We start from the raw sequence: 18058 nt of genomic DNA, 5'->3' as shown, positions 1-18058 counted from the left end.
CACCTGCCCTTTATTGTGCTCCCATGGAGTGATCAAGACTGTAGGGCTCTTCATGTGCACATAATAGCTGTAAAAATGGGAAGGAATTTCCGTAACTGTATAAATGCAGAGTTGTACCATATTCTGTACTCATCACAGCATTACAGAGCAGGTCACTTCAGCTAAGAAGGCTGTTGTGATAATCCACAGTTCTTGAAAATATCTGTTATTAGCATATGTGATCAATATAAGTTATCGGTAATGGTTTGATAAGTAAAAACAGGATTCATTCATCTTTGTAGTGCTTTGGGGAAAAAAAGGTAAACTCTCTATTGCCTAAATATGAAGTTGCTAAACTGTTTATCTGTTAGCTCTTGCCTACGCCATTGATTCTTTAGTGTAAAATTGGATTAAGGAAGAAAACATTTCTATATTTCTGGTTTTGAGAAGAAAAATATGTAACTTCAAAAAGACTCAACTTTTCTGGAAAGCAGAGAGAGAAGTATTTTCAGAAAGTACTCCAGCAGAGCTGATACCTGATGAGTAATCTGTTAATTGGATTGCTAGGGATCATACTGTTCTACAGCCTTTGAAGAAATTTTCATCTGCACGAATTCCTCAATACATGAGTCAGGTACTGGAATGCAATGTTATAATGTGTTTCTACTCTGAATAAAGGCTTTGGGGTTTTGCAGGTTTTTTATTGCTGTTTAAAAAGATTTTATGAGGCTAACCAAAGTCTCTGCAATTTCCACACTGTACATGTAAGAGCCCTTGAAATCGTCTGTGCTGTTTAAGTAATGAAGATACATTAGTGTACCACTTCTTTAAAGATATTCCTTTGGTTACTTTCAGTAGGTTTGTCCTGGCATTTGAAGTGGGAACTTCGGATGTATCTGTTTTAGATATTCCATCAGCCAGTTCTTCATTACACTACTGTTCAATAGATATCTATTTTCCTTACAGATATTTGAGGTATAGGAGATAGTGTTGTCTCTGTTTTTCAGGTAGAGGACCAGAACACAAAGGAAATCCTGGTGTTAGACATAAGTCTGTGATAAAGTAAGAACCTGAATTAATTTCTCTTGCACTTTAAAGTTCATGGTATAAATACTGGATTGTTCTTCTGACCAAAAGGAGAGGAAGGTGAGAAGGTGATGTTGAAATACATTCTGGAGAAAAGGAAGTGAGAAGTCCAGTGGGCATTATGCATAGATCCAGTCTTCCTTGATTCTGTAGCACACATCTCAATTGAATCTTTTTTTTTTCTTTTTTCCCCAACAACTTTAAGCAGATCTTTCCTGTTTTTGTGTTTTGTTTTGTTTTGTTTTGTTTTGGTTTTTTCCAAAGGCTTTCTTTTCATTTTGCTAAGTAATCCATGAGTCATTTGAAATCTCTTTGTTGTTGCCTTCTAAGATTTTCAGTTAATAGGGCTTGTACAGTATAGCTCGTATAGCTAGAATGGAACATGAGTTAATCTTCAAGAAGAAAAGGCAGAGGAAATCCAATAAACGTATGTGTTAAGTGTTCCAACCTTTCTCTTTCCAATGCATCTCTTCTATTAATTAAAAACAAATTCTTTGGGTATTGAATTTTACTTGGGAATGCAATTTTCATCTCTCTAAAGATTTTCATTAAATTCTCACTATATAGATTTTAATTTTTCTTATATATATATCAATTTATACTTGTAAATATAATCTGGAAAAACAATTAACAATGAGCAATACTGTATCATAGGTGTGAGTCAAGTCGTCAGTGGAGAGCGGTATAATGGTAGCGAAGTTTAGACATGCAAACATTTGGTTCGGTTTTGGTTGCTCTTTTGGTTTAATTTCTTCTTTCTTAATATTTCTGTTGGAAGATGCTTAGACTCAGGATTTAGGTACAGTTCCAAATTATGTTAGGCATAGATTTATTTTAGCTCAAATATAGGAAAGTTACATTTTTATGGCTGAGACCCAAATTTCCGAAGTGTTTAGGGGCTTTGGAAGTTTTGTTTAATTGGGGTACATTTCGTACCACTTGAAAGTTTTCCCAACTGTTGTTTGAGGTCACAGTATTAAAACAAGCTACGAAGACATAGTTCTGTCAGCTGTAATAGCATTTTATGATATTGATGTTTGTTAATTGAGCATGCTGCTGTTACAGTGACAAGTGATTTTTCCTTACAGAAAAAAATTAAAAAATGGCACGTTTCAGCAGATGTACATGATTTCAAAGAAGCTATTACCCAGCCGCAAGCCGTGTCAGGCACAGGTTGTGTGACGTCTGCATCAGCACATGAGTTAATCACGTCATTCCAGCATCCGATGGTCCCATTGCTCTTGGATGGGCCATCTTGCTGTATCCACTGGAATGTTTCACAGAAAGCCAAAACACTCACTAACGGCCTCCAAATCACTCAGAACTGCAAGTTAGACCTATCTTTAAGAAATCAGACTTTACAGGTCTTGTTCTGGAGTTCTGCTGTTGTGCTACCACTGCAAAGGATGTTTTACTGTTCTTATCAGGTACATGTGTATCCTCTTTTCATTATACCTTGAAATATATTTTAACGAATTTTTAGGGAGGAAAAAGAATGTATTTATCCTGAATAACACAGATGGTTCATTTGTGGATTTTGATTTTGCTCTCCTTAACACTTTTGACACACAAGTCTGGTTTTTAACACACAAAAAAAGTATCCTTATGACTGGAAGAGCATAAAGGGCTCCTGCTCTCCTGAATTTGGCAGCTTCTTAATATGTTCTTGAAACAGGCATGCACTGAGATCCCAGAATTCATCCTCCCCAACCCTGTCTGTAGCCCAGTAGTGCAATTACAGGGAATTCCGTCCTAGCTCTGTGCCACAAAATGTAATTCTTTATATATGCAGAATCAGGAACTTGGAATTTGTCTCAAGTGAAAAAAAAATGTGATGACCTGTTTACTCTGGATTATAGCAGATTTGGAAAACCAATTAATTTGGTCAGTGCTTCCCTTGAATGATGTCCTTGAACTACGTTCTTTTATATGTAAATATCTTAAAGAATAGCTGACATTCCTTAGCTCCCTCAAGACTGAGTTATAGTAAAAAAGGTTTGGGACTCTGAATAAATTTCTCCATAGACCCACAGATTTTCTGCCAGTCTGGGTCTTCCTACTTAGGCATGGTGTACGTTTATGGATATGCATTAGTCTGTTGCCTCAGGCTGAAATTGGAATTTTCCCCCTCTCCTTGAGATAGCCAATTTATACCAGAACATAAAAAATGTTTGACTATACAGTTTTTCTACTTTTGCCTGAAAATAACATAGTTACCTTAGTTTACTCTTTTTGTTATAACCTTATTCTTTTCTTGTAGTACTTTTTAGAAGTCATGAGAATTAAAAGAGGAAGTTTTAGACTTGGACTTTATATCTTTGAAATGCTTTATCTTCTTTGGTCTTCTTGCCTGTACTGTTTTCATACCTTGATACAGTTGCTGCCACTGTCCCCCCTGCAGTGTTACTCTCCAGTGGTCCCATTGTATTAATCCTGGAACTGCCTCTTCAAAGTAAATTGGATCATCTTTAAGGTTCAGAGAATTATTTCAGCGAGTTATTGCTGGGAAAGCCACTAACCTGATATTCTTTCCTCAGAGAGAATAGAGTAGGTTCTGTTTCCATCATACATACTTGTTCTGCATGATTTCAGTACATCGGCCTAAACTCAGGATTTTAGTCTTTGGTTTAATTCCTTTTCTGTCAAACACCTCTGGCAAATTAGCTTTATCATTGTCCATCCTATTCCCCTTAGAATTTTAATTAGCTTGGTGCTGAATACCCAGTATAGTGCAATTATATGCATTTGATTTCTACAGAAATATTTGTCCAAACTGAATTGCATTAACTTTTACAAAACTAAATTGCCAAAGTTGCAGTTGAAGCAATGTTATGGGGAAAAAAATAGATCAAATCCATTCAGATGTCATTACAAAATAGGTAAATTCTCAACTTCAGGCTGTGAGTGTGGTCTGTGTGTCTTAGGCTTATGCTCCGTCATTTTTTTTGACTGGAAGAAAAGCAAGGTGTCTTGGTGTGCCTTAAGACCTGATCCAGGCATATCATTCTTTGCCCAATATGCTTGGTGATGCCAAAGGCATAGAAAGCTGCCCCATGGCCACAGGTGAGACTTCTTGTATCACATGGAAAGCTGGATGTGTGAAAGTAAAGTAGCCACCTCTGCCTTTGTACTGCTTGCCTTCTGACTTTAAACAACATCCTTGGTGCGGGTGGGATGGGACATGGGTGGGTAGAGGATGGGCACACAGTGCTCATGGAAGCTTCCTGCAGGCACCAACCCCTGTAGGACTGTTCTGCCTCATGTGGCTTGAAGGAGACCTCAGGCTGTGTGCCACCTGTCAAGGTGTACACACTCAGCCAGAGATTTGCTTTCTCACTTTTCTCTCACTGTACTCAGTCATGCTCCTATGAACTTCAGCAGTCACTCCCCTGGTCGAGGAATATGGGACAACAGAGCCTACCAGTGGGTAATGAACATGGGAGACAACGGGGCTATGGGGCAGGAATCACTGCCTAGGCAGTCCTGTGTAACACTGGGAGGGACACAGGTCTCATCCTGGTTCTCTTGGACATGAAAGTTGTTGTATGTTCACAATTGTTTGAATAATGCAGAGGTATTCTGCAGGGCACATTCAGCCTGGTTTGTTAAAGGAGATTGTTATTCCAGTGAAAAAAGGGTGTATAGAGTGGAAGTCCTCCCACAAGTTATCTGTCCTAGGGAGGCATTCTTGGTGAAGAAGGGACAGGTGCCTTAGAAGTGTCTGAATCCCCTTCCAAATGTAAAAGGAAAAACTGTAAATATGGAGAGACCATATGTTGCAATTTGATCCTATGTAGAACAAACAAGGCTTTGTCCAAAGTGATTTAATTTGGGATGTGACTTGCTGTGAGTTTCACTAACTGATGTTTTCCTATACTGACATTTTACTTGTGCGTTCTTTTTATACTAGACATTGCCCATACAGGCACGTATCACACATAACATTTTTCACTGTAGGTTTTTCAGGCATGTGAAACAATTTCTGCTGAGTACCCACATTTGAAATATTCATAGATTTGTGTGTATGACACATTGATGGCCGAGTACTGACTTTGTTTTCATTAATTCAAAATGTAGTGATTCTCTGAAAAGGAGCTGGAGGAGTAGGTGGATAACTTTATCGAGTATGAATTCTGATTGAGGTCCATTGCGAGTCTTCCAGACCTCAGGTCAAATTGTTCTTTTATGCAACACCAGGCTCTGAAGTTGGGTCTTCTTTTTCTGCATAGCTGAGGAGGTGCTGTTAGTACTTGCTGGTGAGTCTTTGCTCTGCTTAGCTCTTTTTCTCCCACCTTGTGGGTGGTGATGGAAAGGTATATGTGTTGGGCTACTGTCACTGCATGGTGCAGTGCCAGGATGGAACTAGCACTGCACGGTACTGCAACATGCAAACAGAACCAGCCATGGTTTTTCAAACCTAGAAAAATATTCTTAATAGTGGCAGGTTTCTTTTAGTAGCTAATGATCTCTGAAAAGAGCAAAAGGATGGCGGAGAAGCACTGAAAATAGTTAGTGCTACAAAGTGGGGTTTTTTGCAGTTTCAATGCTGAAGCCTTTAGAAGAGAGCACTTAGAGATGTTTGATTTCTTTCAGATCCTCAGATTTTGGGACGTTATACACGAAGTTGAATCTACAGCCTGGGATTGCCACTGTTATTGACAACTTCTACATTTGTCCCACCAACAAAAAAAAGGTACGTAAAAAAGAAATGAGTTTTTATAGTGCAGCTGAGATTCTGCAACTATATGAAGTGTATTTCAGAAGCTTTCAAAATATGGGAAAGTGGTTTCCACAAAGTTTCGGGTCACCTTAGGTGCATTTGTAAGGTATGGAAGCAGGGTATTTATACTTCCTTGAATAACATAGAAAGGAAAAAAATGCCTACATGGACTCTGAAAACTTTTGAGGACATTTGCTCCTGGCAATTGAGTTTCCTTGAAGTTTTCCATGGCGATGAAAAAGGAACTTTTGTTGGTTTTCAGTCATCCACATAAATTCTGGGACTAACATTCAACCTCTTCATCTTTATGCACAATTTCAAAGTCCTTAAATGCCCATTCCTTAATATAAAGCATAGGGATTGGGCTGGCTGTCATTCAGAATTATGTTTATCCTGTGTAAAACCTTAATTAAAAATAAGAAAACCCTCTCCTTAAACTCTTGCTTAAAAAATGTTCCTGCATCATTACCAAACCAAAAAGCTTTTCATGGAGCCTAGGAAGATTAAATGGACTTCATAAGTGAGGGCGAAATCGACCCATTGAGTGTATTTACAATGGATGTTATATTAGAAGCAACAGGAAGAGCAATTATGAGGAAAAAAAAAGAAACAATAACAAACCTTCTATGTCTGCAAAATGCCTGTGATTTGTGAAATACATTGTGAATAACACAAGCACAGTAGGTCTTTCATGAAATAAGAATTTTCTCTTGATAAGGGCCTTTTAACTCCGGTGTAATACAGAAGCATTGATTTCATGCAGAGGCCACTGATTGGAAGGACAATGTTAGTTGTGTTTATCTGTCTGTTCTGCTTATTCAAAAATCAGTGGAATCTGCCTGAATGATTAAGTACATATTTTATTTCTCTTGCCATTGTCACTGGAGTTTTTGTGCACAAGCTATGCTATGCCTGAGCTTGGTAATATATTATTAATCTGCTGCAAAGTCAGTAATTATTTTTTTTTGTTTCTTGAAGTGGAACTACCACCAAGCGCAGAGTTGCTGCAGATTTGTGTCTCAGGCATAAGATCTACTGGTGACTTCAAGTCCAAAAGAATAAAACTAAAAATCTTTACCCATCTCAGTTTCTGGGATAAAGGTTAAAAGTATGAGGTGAATGACAGCCCTGGGGAGGATTTCTCCCAGCTCACCCAGCTACAATGTAGAAGCCTGTGCAAGCACAGTGGGGTCAGTGACAATGTCCTTGTGCCAGTTGTCTGGCAAAACAAACACTGGTAAGATCACTACTGAATTTCAAGCCTGAAGGTCACACCAATGTTCACCTCAAATCTCATGTTAACCCTGTCTTAGAAAAATCTATATTCAGTTCAAGAAGTTTAAGTTCTTAGAGATGCAAACCCTGCTTAGTAAACTCATATTGGAACCCATCTGTTACAGAAAGTCCCTTTGAGTCATTAAATATGCTATTTTTATGCAGAGATTTGCTTCTACGGAGGTGTTCAGTAGTATACAAATGACAAAAACATGAGAGCAGAAAGGATTTCTAGGGCCCATAAATGATGCTAGAAGGAGATATAGTTATACATGCAAATGTACATACATACCTGTATACATGGTAGAAAAATGGTGAAAGTGTTGGGGTTAAATGCTTGAGCTGACAGCTTCAGATTGGTCTTGGAGCTGTTGCAGTCACGTGTGGCAGGTAAGAAGGAAGTCTCCATGTAATAAGAACTTTGTCTGTTGTAATGGGAACTTTTCTGGTGCTGGACATTTGATTAGGACACTAAGACTACCATTTGATTTCACAAAAGTTATTTAGAAAGATGGAAGAACATAGAATCATAGAATCGCTTATGTTGGAAAGGACATTTAGGATTATCGAGTCCAACCATTAACCCAAGCATGGCGAACTCCACCACTAAACCATGGCCCTAAGCACCACATCTACACAGCTTTTAAATATGTCCAGGGATGGTGACTCAACCAGTTCCCTGGGCAGCCTGTTGCAATGCTTGACAGTGCTTTTGGTGAAGGAATTTTCCTAGTATCCAATCTAAACCCCTCCTGGTACAACCTGAGGCCATTTCATCTTGTCCTATCACTTGTTACTTGGGAGAACAAAGTGACCCCAACCTGGCTACAGCCTCCTGTCAGGGTGCTGTAGAGAGCCGTAAGGTCTCCCCTGAGCCTCCTCTTCTCTGGACTAAACAGTGTCCATTCCCTCAGTGTCTCCCCATCAGACTTGGGCTCCAGACCCTTCACAGCCCCGTTGCCCATCTCTGGACGTGCTCCAGCCCCTCAATGTCCCTGGGGCAGTGAGCGGCCCAAACCTGAACTCAGGATTTGAGAGATGGCCTCACCAGTGCCGAGTGCAGGGGGTTGGTCACTGCCCTGGTCCTGCTGGCTACACTGTTTCTGATCCAAGCCAGGATGCTGTTGGCCTTCTTGGCCACCTGGGTGCACTACTGGCTCATACTCAGCTGGCCAACTGTTGACCAGCATGTCTCCCTATCCATCCGTTTGAGTACAGCTACACTGGCGTGGAATGGAACATATAGAGCTCTGCCTCCCTTTTCCAAGTTGAGCAGAAGTCTTGGGATTTCACCTGTTTCTGATGGTACGAGACTTCAGATCACTATGGCAAGTTTTCTTCAATCAGTTCACATATTTTGAAATGTGCTGAAAATGGAAACTGGAGTGCTGACTGTGCATACTGGAACTCAGCATGCACTGTAAATTTAAAGCATATGTAGTCCCATGCTACCATTTAGCATTTAGGGACTGGGATTATGCATGAAAGCAAAGATAAAAGACATTGATGGGGATTTTTTTAATACTTTGCATATTAAGCATTGTTCTGTGCTTTCATTCCATTTATCCATTGTAGACCTCATCTGGTGAAGAACTGATGCTGCAAATGTAATGCTCATAATTTCTACCTCAATGACATCAGAGCATTAAGCTCACCTGATTTTAGCTGTGTAAAATTCAGGTGTCTAGTCAAGCCCTCTACCTCTACAGTCAAACAAGAAATGTGGGTACCTCCAAGCATTTTATCCTGTTAAAATCATAGTTCTTTGTACTTATGAGAATAAAGATTGCATGATATTGTGGAGGTTCCTATAAATGACTCTGTGACTGTTGTAGGTCTGAACATAGTCTCATTTCGGCTTCCTGCATGAAGACATACAAAGAGATGTGTCATGGTTTAACCCCAGCCCTCAACTAAGCACCACACAGCCACTCACTCACTGCTGCCCCCCATCCCCAGCAGGATTTGGGGAAGAGGATTGGAAGGGTAAAAGTGAGAAAACTTGTGGGTTGAGATAAGAATAGTTTAATAATTGAAATAAAATAATAATAATGCTGATAATGTTGACAAACTATAATTATTATAATAATAGTAATTAAAAGGAAAATAACAGAGAAAAATAGAACCCAAGAAGGACAGGTTATGCAAATGAACAACTGCTCACTGCTAACTGACCGAGGCCCAGCCAGTCCCCCAGCCGCAGCCCTCCCCGCTCCGCCAACCTCCCCCCTGGTTTTATTGGTGAGCATGATGTCATATGGTATGGAATACCCCTCTGGTCAGGTGGGGCCAGCTGTACTGGCTGTGTCCCCCCCAACTCTCTGTGCCCCCCTGCCCACTCACTGGTGGGGTGGGGTGAGGAGCAGAAATGTCCCTGGCTCTGTGTCAGCACTGCTCAGCAGTAGCTGAAACATCCCTGTGTTATCAACCCTGTTTCCAGTAGAAATCCAAACCAGCCCCATACTAGCTACTGTGAAGAGAATTAACTCTGTCCTACCCAAAACCAGCACAAGGTGGGAGATTTTTTTGTTTGTTTGTTTTGGAATGGAATTAGATTAAATACTTGCTAGAAGGTTCCAGTCTGGTTCCTGGACTGAATTATTTTTTCAGTTTCTCTTTGCCCGCATACCAGCTCCTGAAGCGACTTAGAGCTTCATTCAACATGCCTTTGCTCTGAGCTGCTATTATATGATACAGACCAACAGGCTTATATCTGAGCTTTATGTAGTGTATGTGAAATTGTACTGGAAATTTTAAGACCCTGTGGATGACTTTAGTTTGTATTTTCTTAAGATGCATTGAAAAGAAAAAATGTTGATACTTCTTATCTTCTGTACTTCATTGTTTAAGAAGTCTAAATTCAACAGATTTATGATGCCATTCATGAAGTGCATTAGCAGATGCAGAAGGTACAACAGCATCCTTTGCACATAGTGCTACATGGAAAAGGGTTTGTATAAAAAAAGAACAAAATTAAAGGTAAAATATAGGAATTCTGGCGACTTTGAACTAGCTGGTGGAAGGGTGGAGATCATTTATAAAACCCGCTAAATCTATGCAAAGAAGTAACACATTCCTTTTGTCTTTTACCCTTCTATGACGAACTTGTGATGAGTACTGTTCATAGGTCTAAGAAAATAATCAGGAAATAGTTTTATCAAGGTCGTGTGTACACAACTTTTTGATGATTGATGTGGATTCAGTCGGTCGAGCCTTTTCCTGGCTGAATGCAGCAGAACTCTGATGCAGAAATTGTGTTGCTGCAGTTACCACAGGACTCAAGCTATGTAACAGTTTTGACAAGAAATGATGACAGACCTCTGAGGGTAGAGCTTTAGAGGGCTTTATGTATTGCTCTGAATGCACCTTTCTGATGAAATCATGGGATGGAGGCATAAACCATGGCTGTATTTTTTGTGATTCAGAGCTGAATGGCAGTCAGCCAGCAGCACAAGTAGAAGACATTTGCAATACCTGAAAAAAACCATGTAGGCTTTTCCTAAATGCTATGAAACAGTAGAGCAATAGCGAGGTAACACTGTAATTAAAAGTTCACGCTTCCTAAGGATGCATTAATATTTGCTTTGCATTCTGGCTGGTTTTAGTGTAGTATAAACTTGCAACCAAAGACAGTGAAACTGTTATTCTGATGTAGTTTTGGGAAGTTGTGGAGTAATGAATCTCTGTGATGCCAACTTCTCCATTTAAAGCACTTTTTCACTGATCTATGACGTAAAATAGCCTTACTTTATTCAGGCCTTGAAGTGCTGTGCATCGATAAGGGATGTTCCTGCAATTTAAACAACACAATTTATGTAATTATCTTCTTTCCAGTAATTACTCTCTGCTGATAGCGTCAAGTAGTGCAGGCATCCCCTAATGTAACATGTTGGGGAATTAATTTGATTTGTATCCTCTGTTTTCCAAACCAGCATTATAATTGTAATTTGGAAGTGATGCACATGATTTATGGAGTATGGGATTATGCTTTCCATAGTGTCAGCCTGGAGTCAGATGAACAAAATAAGCTCTTTCTACAGAAGACAAAAGTTAGTAGATTTCATATTCACTAAGCTAAATTATCAACAAAATATTTAACATTCTTATAGCACATATATGCTGTTGGATATAGAAATTACATATTTGCTGTAAATCTGTTTGTATAATGTTTCTGGGGAGGACTTGAATGTAGACACTGATTTTTTCCCACATTCAGCACATATTTTAATTTTCGTTGATGCTAATGCAACTGAGGCATCCATCCTTCTGTTCATATGCTTCTGGAAAAGAGACAGCTAAGCAGTGTATATTCAGGCTTTACATATTAAAAAAAAATAAATGTTGATTGTGCATACGCTGACTTGTTAGTTAAGTGGGTTGAACACTTACATTTCCCAGCTGTTGCAAGAACCAATGGCTGTACATTTTTCAAAATTAAAAGGCAAGATGAAAAACTTGTATTCTTGCTTGACAAACCATGCAGAACACTTAAGAACAAGTAAGGATATAGGTTATCCTGTACAACTCCCGATACTTTAAAATAGTATAAATTACACATGATGGCAAAAGGGTATTTGCCAGAGCTATAAAAACATTTCCCGAGATGCAACTGGCTTGAGCAATGTTTGTAAGCCCTTACAGCTAAATGCAGTCTTACAGCATTTTGACATTTGTCTTTCAGAGCAAAACAGTTGGTAGTGGAAGTTGTCAAAATGCAGTATGACTGCATTTACTTATAAGGAATAAATCTGCTCAAGTATCAATTTCCTTAGAGACCATACCAGAATGTCTGCAAACAGAGAGAGCAGAATTATCTTACACTTATATTAGTAGAAGTTGTCAACTATGGAATATTCCTTTCAATAACCTGAGTAGTTATTTCAGGAAGGTTTCACTGAAATTGCAGAATATGAATCTGTATGTTGTGATTCGTCATCTCTCAACCGTGATGCGTTCTTTCCTTATAAGCGGTGTCACCATTCAGTTTTATTCTAGTGATGCACCACCAAAGCACTGATGTAATCTGACTGCATCATTTTGCTTAAGAATTGTGTCCAGGACTGTTTAATTAATCTTCGGATTTTCAGAATGCTTCCAAAAGTATGCCCTGTAATCTAGTATTTTTTTCCAGCCATAGTTTTCTTGTCAGTGGATTATTGTGAGAGGCAGCCCTGTGCAGAAATCCCAAATTTTATTCACACACAGCTGATGAGCAGTTGCCTTGTTGACAGCCAGGAAGTTATTAAATGCAAGTGGAACTCAATAGGTGAAAACAGTCAGAAATTTCACTGAGCTATGAGCTAGAAGTCACCATCCACGGCAGAGGTTCATGTAGTACCACTGAAGCCAAGCCATACAGAGGGAAGATGTGATGGTTGCTATTTGATGGGGTGTGAGTATGTACATGTGGAAAAAGTATGATAAACCTTTGAGAAACAGAGAGTGGAACAGTTAAAAATTAAAAACTTGGAAGAAACACTAGGAATCTGGCTATTAGAAAAGTATTTGCGCTATTTACTGGCTAAAAGGAGGTTAGAAGCTACAGTTTTCCCTGTCTAACTGATTCCTGCTATGACTGAGAAATCAGTGTGTTTTCATACTTTGTATGTAAACAGAGCTTCATCAAAAATGTGTAACTCTTAGGGGGCTTTCATATTCTAACTCCTTGTACCACCTCCCGTAATTCAAAGCATTAGAAGCGTTACTGTTTTATTTAAGTATAACCTCTCTTAAACAGTAAATTATAAATGGATTTTTCTATATAGTGTGATGGAGAAAAGTTTTCTTTGTTTTCCATAAAATTTTTGCAGACACTTTCTGTGCACTTTTCCATCCTGGTCTTCTACTTACGGAGCCACAAAGGAATCCCCAGCTCTGGTTGATTAGATGCATTATTGCCTTTGAATACATTTTGCATACATGTCTACCAAAACATTGAACCATGCAGTCTGAAGCTGCCTCTAAACCTTTTTGTTATAGTTCTGCTCCTTTTAACCTATAACTGATTTATAGTCCAGCACCTGGAGTAGAGTGTGGCCAAAGACTTCATCTCATTTAAAAAAAAAGAAGGAACCCCCAACCCACAAAAACCCTCAAACCAACAAACCTGGCTAATAATACAAGTGAACAGTAGAGTGCCATGACTAGTGTGCAGGTTTGCCATGGTAGAATAATTACTCATCAGGGCAGAGGTGTGCGGGCTAAATGGGTGCATACTTGAACAGACATTCTGTGTTATTATTCTATCCTATAATTTATTTGATGCTTAATGTAGAGATCTCAATTGAAGTTGTTGAGATTGACCTTCCACTGTGATTTTGTAGCCTAATGTGCAACTTCCACATTCTTTTGTGCTCAGGCATACAATTATTCTAAGGAAAAATAGTCCTGTCTTTACTGCATGCTTATTATAGATTCTTTTGTTCTGTTTTTATGAATTTCCTGTCTAAAACTCATTAATCATAAAAGCAGACCAACAACTACCAAAAAGCTGTAATGTTAAATTAAGTTTACTGTAGTGAAGCCAAAAATAAAAAGACTAGTTGGTGGGAGTACGACATAAAAAAGATTTATGTGAAAATGGAAAAGACCTGTGAGCAAGTGTTAAGAGCCCATTGTGCATATGATTCTGCACTTGAGAGACATCCATTTCCCTCCTGGTAATTCTGGGAAGAGAAGGAATCCAAGCATCATATTTTCAGCAAAGTTTTATTTCCTATTATGATGAGCAGGGGTCATTGCTTGGAGAAATAGGAATAGTCAATCAAGATCATATAGTAGAAAGCCAGTCTGAAGCTACCCTCATCACCTGCAGCGGTGTGTGCCGCTGCGTGGGTGGCTAGTCAGAGAGCAGCCATAAACGGGAAAGCAAAATGTTCCACACCAGAGGGGTTTTTAAGATCTAGGATTTTGGTTTGGTATGTCTGAAAATAAGGGCAATTTAGCAAAATTTAGACCAGCCTGTCAATTCAAAGCTCTTTATTTTAAAATGTAGATTCTCATACTTAGGCCAAAATGTAAATCTGAGCCATATGCCAAAGAAGAATCTAGGGTGGTGATGGTAGATTTACTGTGCAGGACACGAGGCAGATCATATATGTCCATTGTCCAGCTTGCCCATGGGCTCATTAACCTGAAAGTACTTCTTAATTCCTCCTGTGCTTGAGATAACCACTAGTGGGACAAACAAAATCAACTAATCAACCCAAATTGTCTGCGGTAGGTCTCTAGACCTGAATGAAACCCAGGCTTTTCTCCAGCATGGCAGAGACTTTCTTGTGTCCCAGCTAGAGCTACAACTGTCTTCTAATCAATAGCTAAGAGGATCATGCTCAACTTTTTTTAAGACTATACATTTCCACAAGAATATCATCCTAGAAGACTTTCTGATGCAATATGGAGCTTGAAGAAATAAATATAACAAGGAGGCAATTTATAATATCTGGCACTATGTCAAAGGAGAAGGTGTCCATGTGAAGAGTGAATAGAGATGATTCAGGTTTGCATGGAATCTGTGACAGATAAAACCAGAAAGGAAGAGGTGTTTATATTAGCAGTCCTGAATCTTTGCAAAAGGAAAAAGGAGAAAAGAAAGAGAAGCTAATTGTAAAGAGGAAATGGTAAAGGATTAGTAACAAGCTCCTTATGGTACTTAGTAAGTATTTATTTGATTGCCTGGTATGCTATGATGAAATGGGTACAGGTAGGTCTGTAGTCAGGTTTCTGCTAAACTGGAATACACCAGGTGAGATTTTTCTGTGATTAATTTAGATTATTTATATCTGTTGCTGTTATCCCACGTGTTGAGATTACTTCCATCTAATTATTCCGCCTAGAGGCACGTATCAAGGTTCCTGTGTTACAAAAGGGAGGAAATTGGGAAATCTTTCATCTTAACTAAGTCTAACCACAGCAACAACTAGATGATAGGACAATGTTGTGGTGGTTATATGAAAACTTATAAAGAGTTTTTGAAGAAAGACGAATAATACGGTTCAAGAGGTTTGCAAGAACAATGTCCAGTAGGCATATTCTCCCAGATAGCCTGAAAATAATGGTGTAGTGTGTTTGAAACATATTCATCATGTTTACTGATGGATCTTCTGCATCTTCTGGAGACCTGTGCTTTTCCTCCTCATTTCCCCAATGATGGAATGGAGCACAAGTCCCAGCTTCCACGCTTCATGCTCTGCTAGCATTTTCCAATCTACTGATGTGTCAAATTCTGCTTCTCCTTACTGCAGCTGTTCAACTTCCCTCTACTTGTGCTGACCAGAGAAACTCCTCTGCCTTTCTCAGGAGTAGAGATGCAGCAGGAGTTTCTCCCCAGGGCTGGCATGGAAGCACAGTGGAAATGAGCAGGGTTTAAATTGCTTCTGTGTCCGTTTTGCAGGTCTGACAGTGTGTTTGCCCCACTGAGAATCCCTGTGGCTGCTGCCCCCTGACACTGCCAGGAGTAAAACTGCTGCTGCAATCCTGCTGTCATGGCATAATTCGTATAGGACTCCTGAAATGCTGTGAAAGTTAAGCAATCCAGTGATTTTGTTTATTCCACTGTCTTTGTGGCATTTACTACAAGGGATGAATGTAACTGTTTGTTTAGGTATTTCTAACTCTGAAATGAGCTCTGACTCCCAGTAGCCCCAGCACCCTGAAGCAGCAAACTTCTGAAAAGGCAGGACTCCTGTGACAAATATGTTTTGATCATATCCGACTCATGCAGCCTGTACCCATTTATTTGAATATAGTAATCAATAATTAATGTCAATGTAAACCAAGAATTTTTTTTTTTAATATTTATTTTCACACAATGTGTTTCTTTCAGGTAGAGAAAGATTCTTACTCCTTGAAACCCAAATCTTTTATGTTTAACTGCCACCTCTGAAGCCTTCTTGACAGTGACCTCTTCCAGGTGTGCTAGAGATAGATTTTTTTTCCATCTGTCAGAGTAACACACTAAGTTGCTGTTGTCCCTTCACAGCAGAAGATTGCTATCAAATGAATAGTGGATTCTTCATAATTCCTGATTTAGTCTTGAGGAGACATCTTCTGCGAGCTTATTTTGTTTTATGTCTAACTGGTATTTCTCTCTCCCCCTTGTATTCACAATGATTTTTTGCAGCCTTTCATCATATCTTTCTGTCCTGTCTCTTAAGCTCTTTCCAACGCTTTCTTGTTTTCCTGCTTTTCTTTCTTCCACTTCTGAGCATTACTCCTTTCTACATCTCGCCAAGGACATTCTGGACTGAATTTTTCTTTCTTAGTTACAATTACTAAACAAAAATAATATTTAGAAGAATGTAACCAATGGTCTATGTTTCTATTAAAAAATCACAATTTTCTTGAGATAATAATAAATCTGCTGACACATCCTTAACTATAATTCATAGAATGAATCTCTTCAACCACAGCACTAGGATGCTTCAATCAGGGAGCTGTTAGCCAGGAGACCTGACTTCAGTTTCTATGACCTTGAGCAAGTTCTGAGCCTTCCTGAAGCCTGACTTCCCATTGACTTGCACCTTGTAATATAATTTGCCTTGTGCAAAAACACTGTGACATTACATGATTTGACAATCTACCCTGAGGACAGATTACAAGGTTTTGCAAAAAGTACAGAATTAGTCTGGTTTAGTTTTCTTATTTATAAACTTAAGACAATAATACTGAAGTCTGCAGAGCACCTATGGTCCCTAAATAAGCACTATGTATCTTTATGATCCCATTTCAAGAGGAATGCATATTTATAATGTACTTTTTGTGTCACATCACAGCATTTTAAGATTTGCAGCATGCTGAAAATAATTGTTATAAACCTGTTCCTATGTTTTTTAAGATTGTTTAGCATTTATCAGACATGGCTGGTTCAGGACAGGTAATAATTTTAATATGATGGTAGTACTCCTATTCTCACATAAATGAGGAAATTATCTACTTGCCCCAAATGGAACAGGATTAATTTCTGCTGCAATTGCTGCATCTACAGTTCACATGTTTACAAACTTGTTCTCAGTCCTCTAAACAATATTATCAGTCTGGACATTGAATTGCCTTTCAGGTTAGACTTTAAAATGCTCTTGTTGTTTTCTATTAGACACAAAGTCTTACGCAGGGAGATCCAGTGGAAAGGGCTGGCGAGGGAGGTACCTCAGGTAGCACTGAGGGACTGTGGAGCGTTTATCTTGGAAAGCTTGGTGCCAGAAATGATGACTGCTAGTTGCATAAAGAGCTGTGCTTTCACGGTAACTATGACTACAGAAATCGGACTGGGATCCCTGGGAATAAGCAAACATTGCATGTCAATTTAAGATATTGAATGCACTGGACTCATTCTTTTTTTAGTGCTAATATGTATCCCGTTTATTTCATTCAGCCATACCAGTGAACTAATTTTTTCACACATTGCATCACTTTATAGGATTTTCTGTGTTTAAGTGCTTTCACAGTTTGTGATGCAATGCAGGCAGGCATAAATTAGTGGTGGTTTGGCTAAAAGTTCCAGTCTGTCCATGAGAATAACAGTGTCTTACACTTTGTTCGTTCTGTGGGCTCCAGCAAGGGCAACAGTTCTCTTACTTGCTGCAGCTGAAGGTTTGAGAAATGCTTTTCTGCAAGGTGCCGTAACACAGAGGAGCAGAAGATCTGGGCCTCCGTTTTTTACATCTTTGCTATGTAGAGCTCAGGGATACAGGTTTTCTGCTGGGCTTTGGGATTGCAAAGCCCAAAGGCTCCTCTGGAACCCTCCCATGCTTATTGCAAGGTCCAGCCATAACTTTTCACTTGACTTAAGCAAAGTCTATAAAACTGTTCTTTCCGGAATAAAATGATGTTCAGCAGGTAGTAACGTTCCATTCTAATATTGCATGGTATATTGTAAGCCCATATTAAAACCACTTGTGAGTTGTACTCGGCCATAAGATCTCAAAATTTTATATGTGCGTAGATGATTTGGTGTCTCCTGTTAATAACATTGAGAATTCTGAAGAGGTTATAAGGTTT

At 39.0% G+C, this 18058-nt stretch overlaps 1 protein-coding gene across 4 annotated transcripts in view; it reads left to right on the top strand.

Moving 5' to 3' along the window:
* The window catches only part of SORCS2 (sortilin related VPS10 domain containing receptor 2), a 579339-nt gene that overhangs the window by 312157 nt on the left and 249124 nt on the right, over positions 1–18058 (top strand). For all 4 annotated transcript variants that reach the window (XM_055725044.1, XM_055725032.1, XM_055725036.1 and 1 more), the window contains exon 3: positions 5659–5758. In XM_055725044.1, the coding sequence (XP_055581019.1) occupies positions 5659–5758 (100 nt within the window). The remainder of the gene's footprint in view (positions 1–5658; positions 5759–18058) is intronic.

Source organism: Falco cherrug, chromosome 1, assembly GCF_023634085.1.
Source record: "Falco cherrug isolate bFalChe1 chromosome 1, bFalChe1.pri, whole genome shotgun sequence".
NCBI classification, from domain to species: Eukaryota; Metazoa; Chordata; class Aves; order Falconiformes; family Falconidae; genus Falco; species Falco cherrug.
This window is presented reverse-complemented; position numbering and strand designations above follow the sequence as displayed.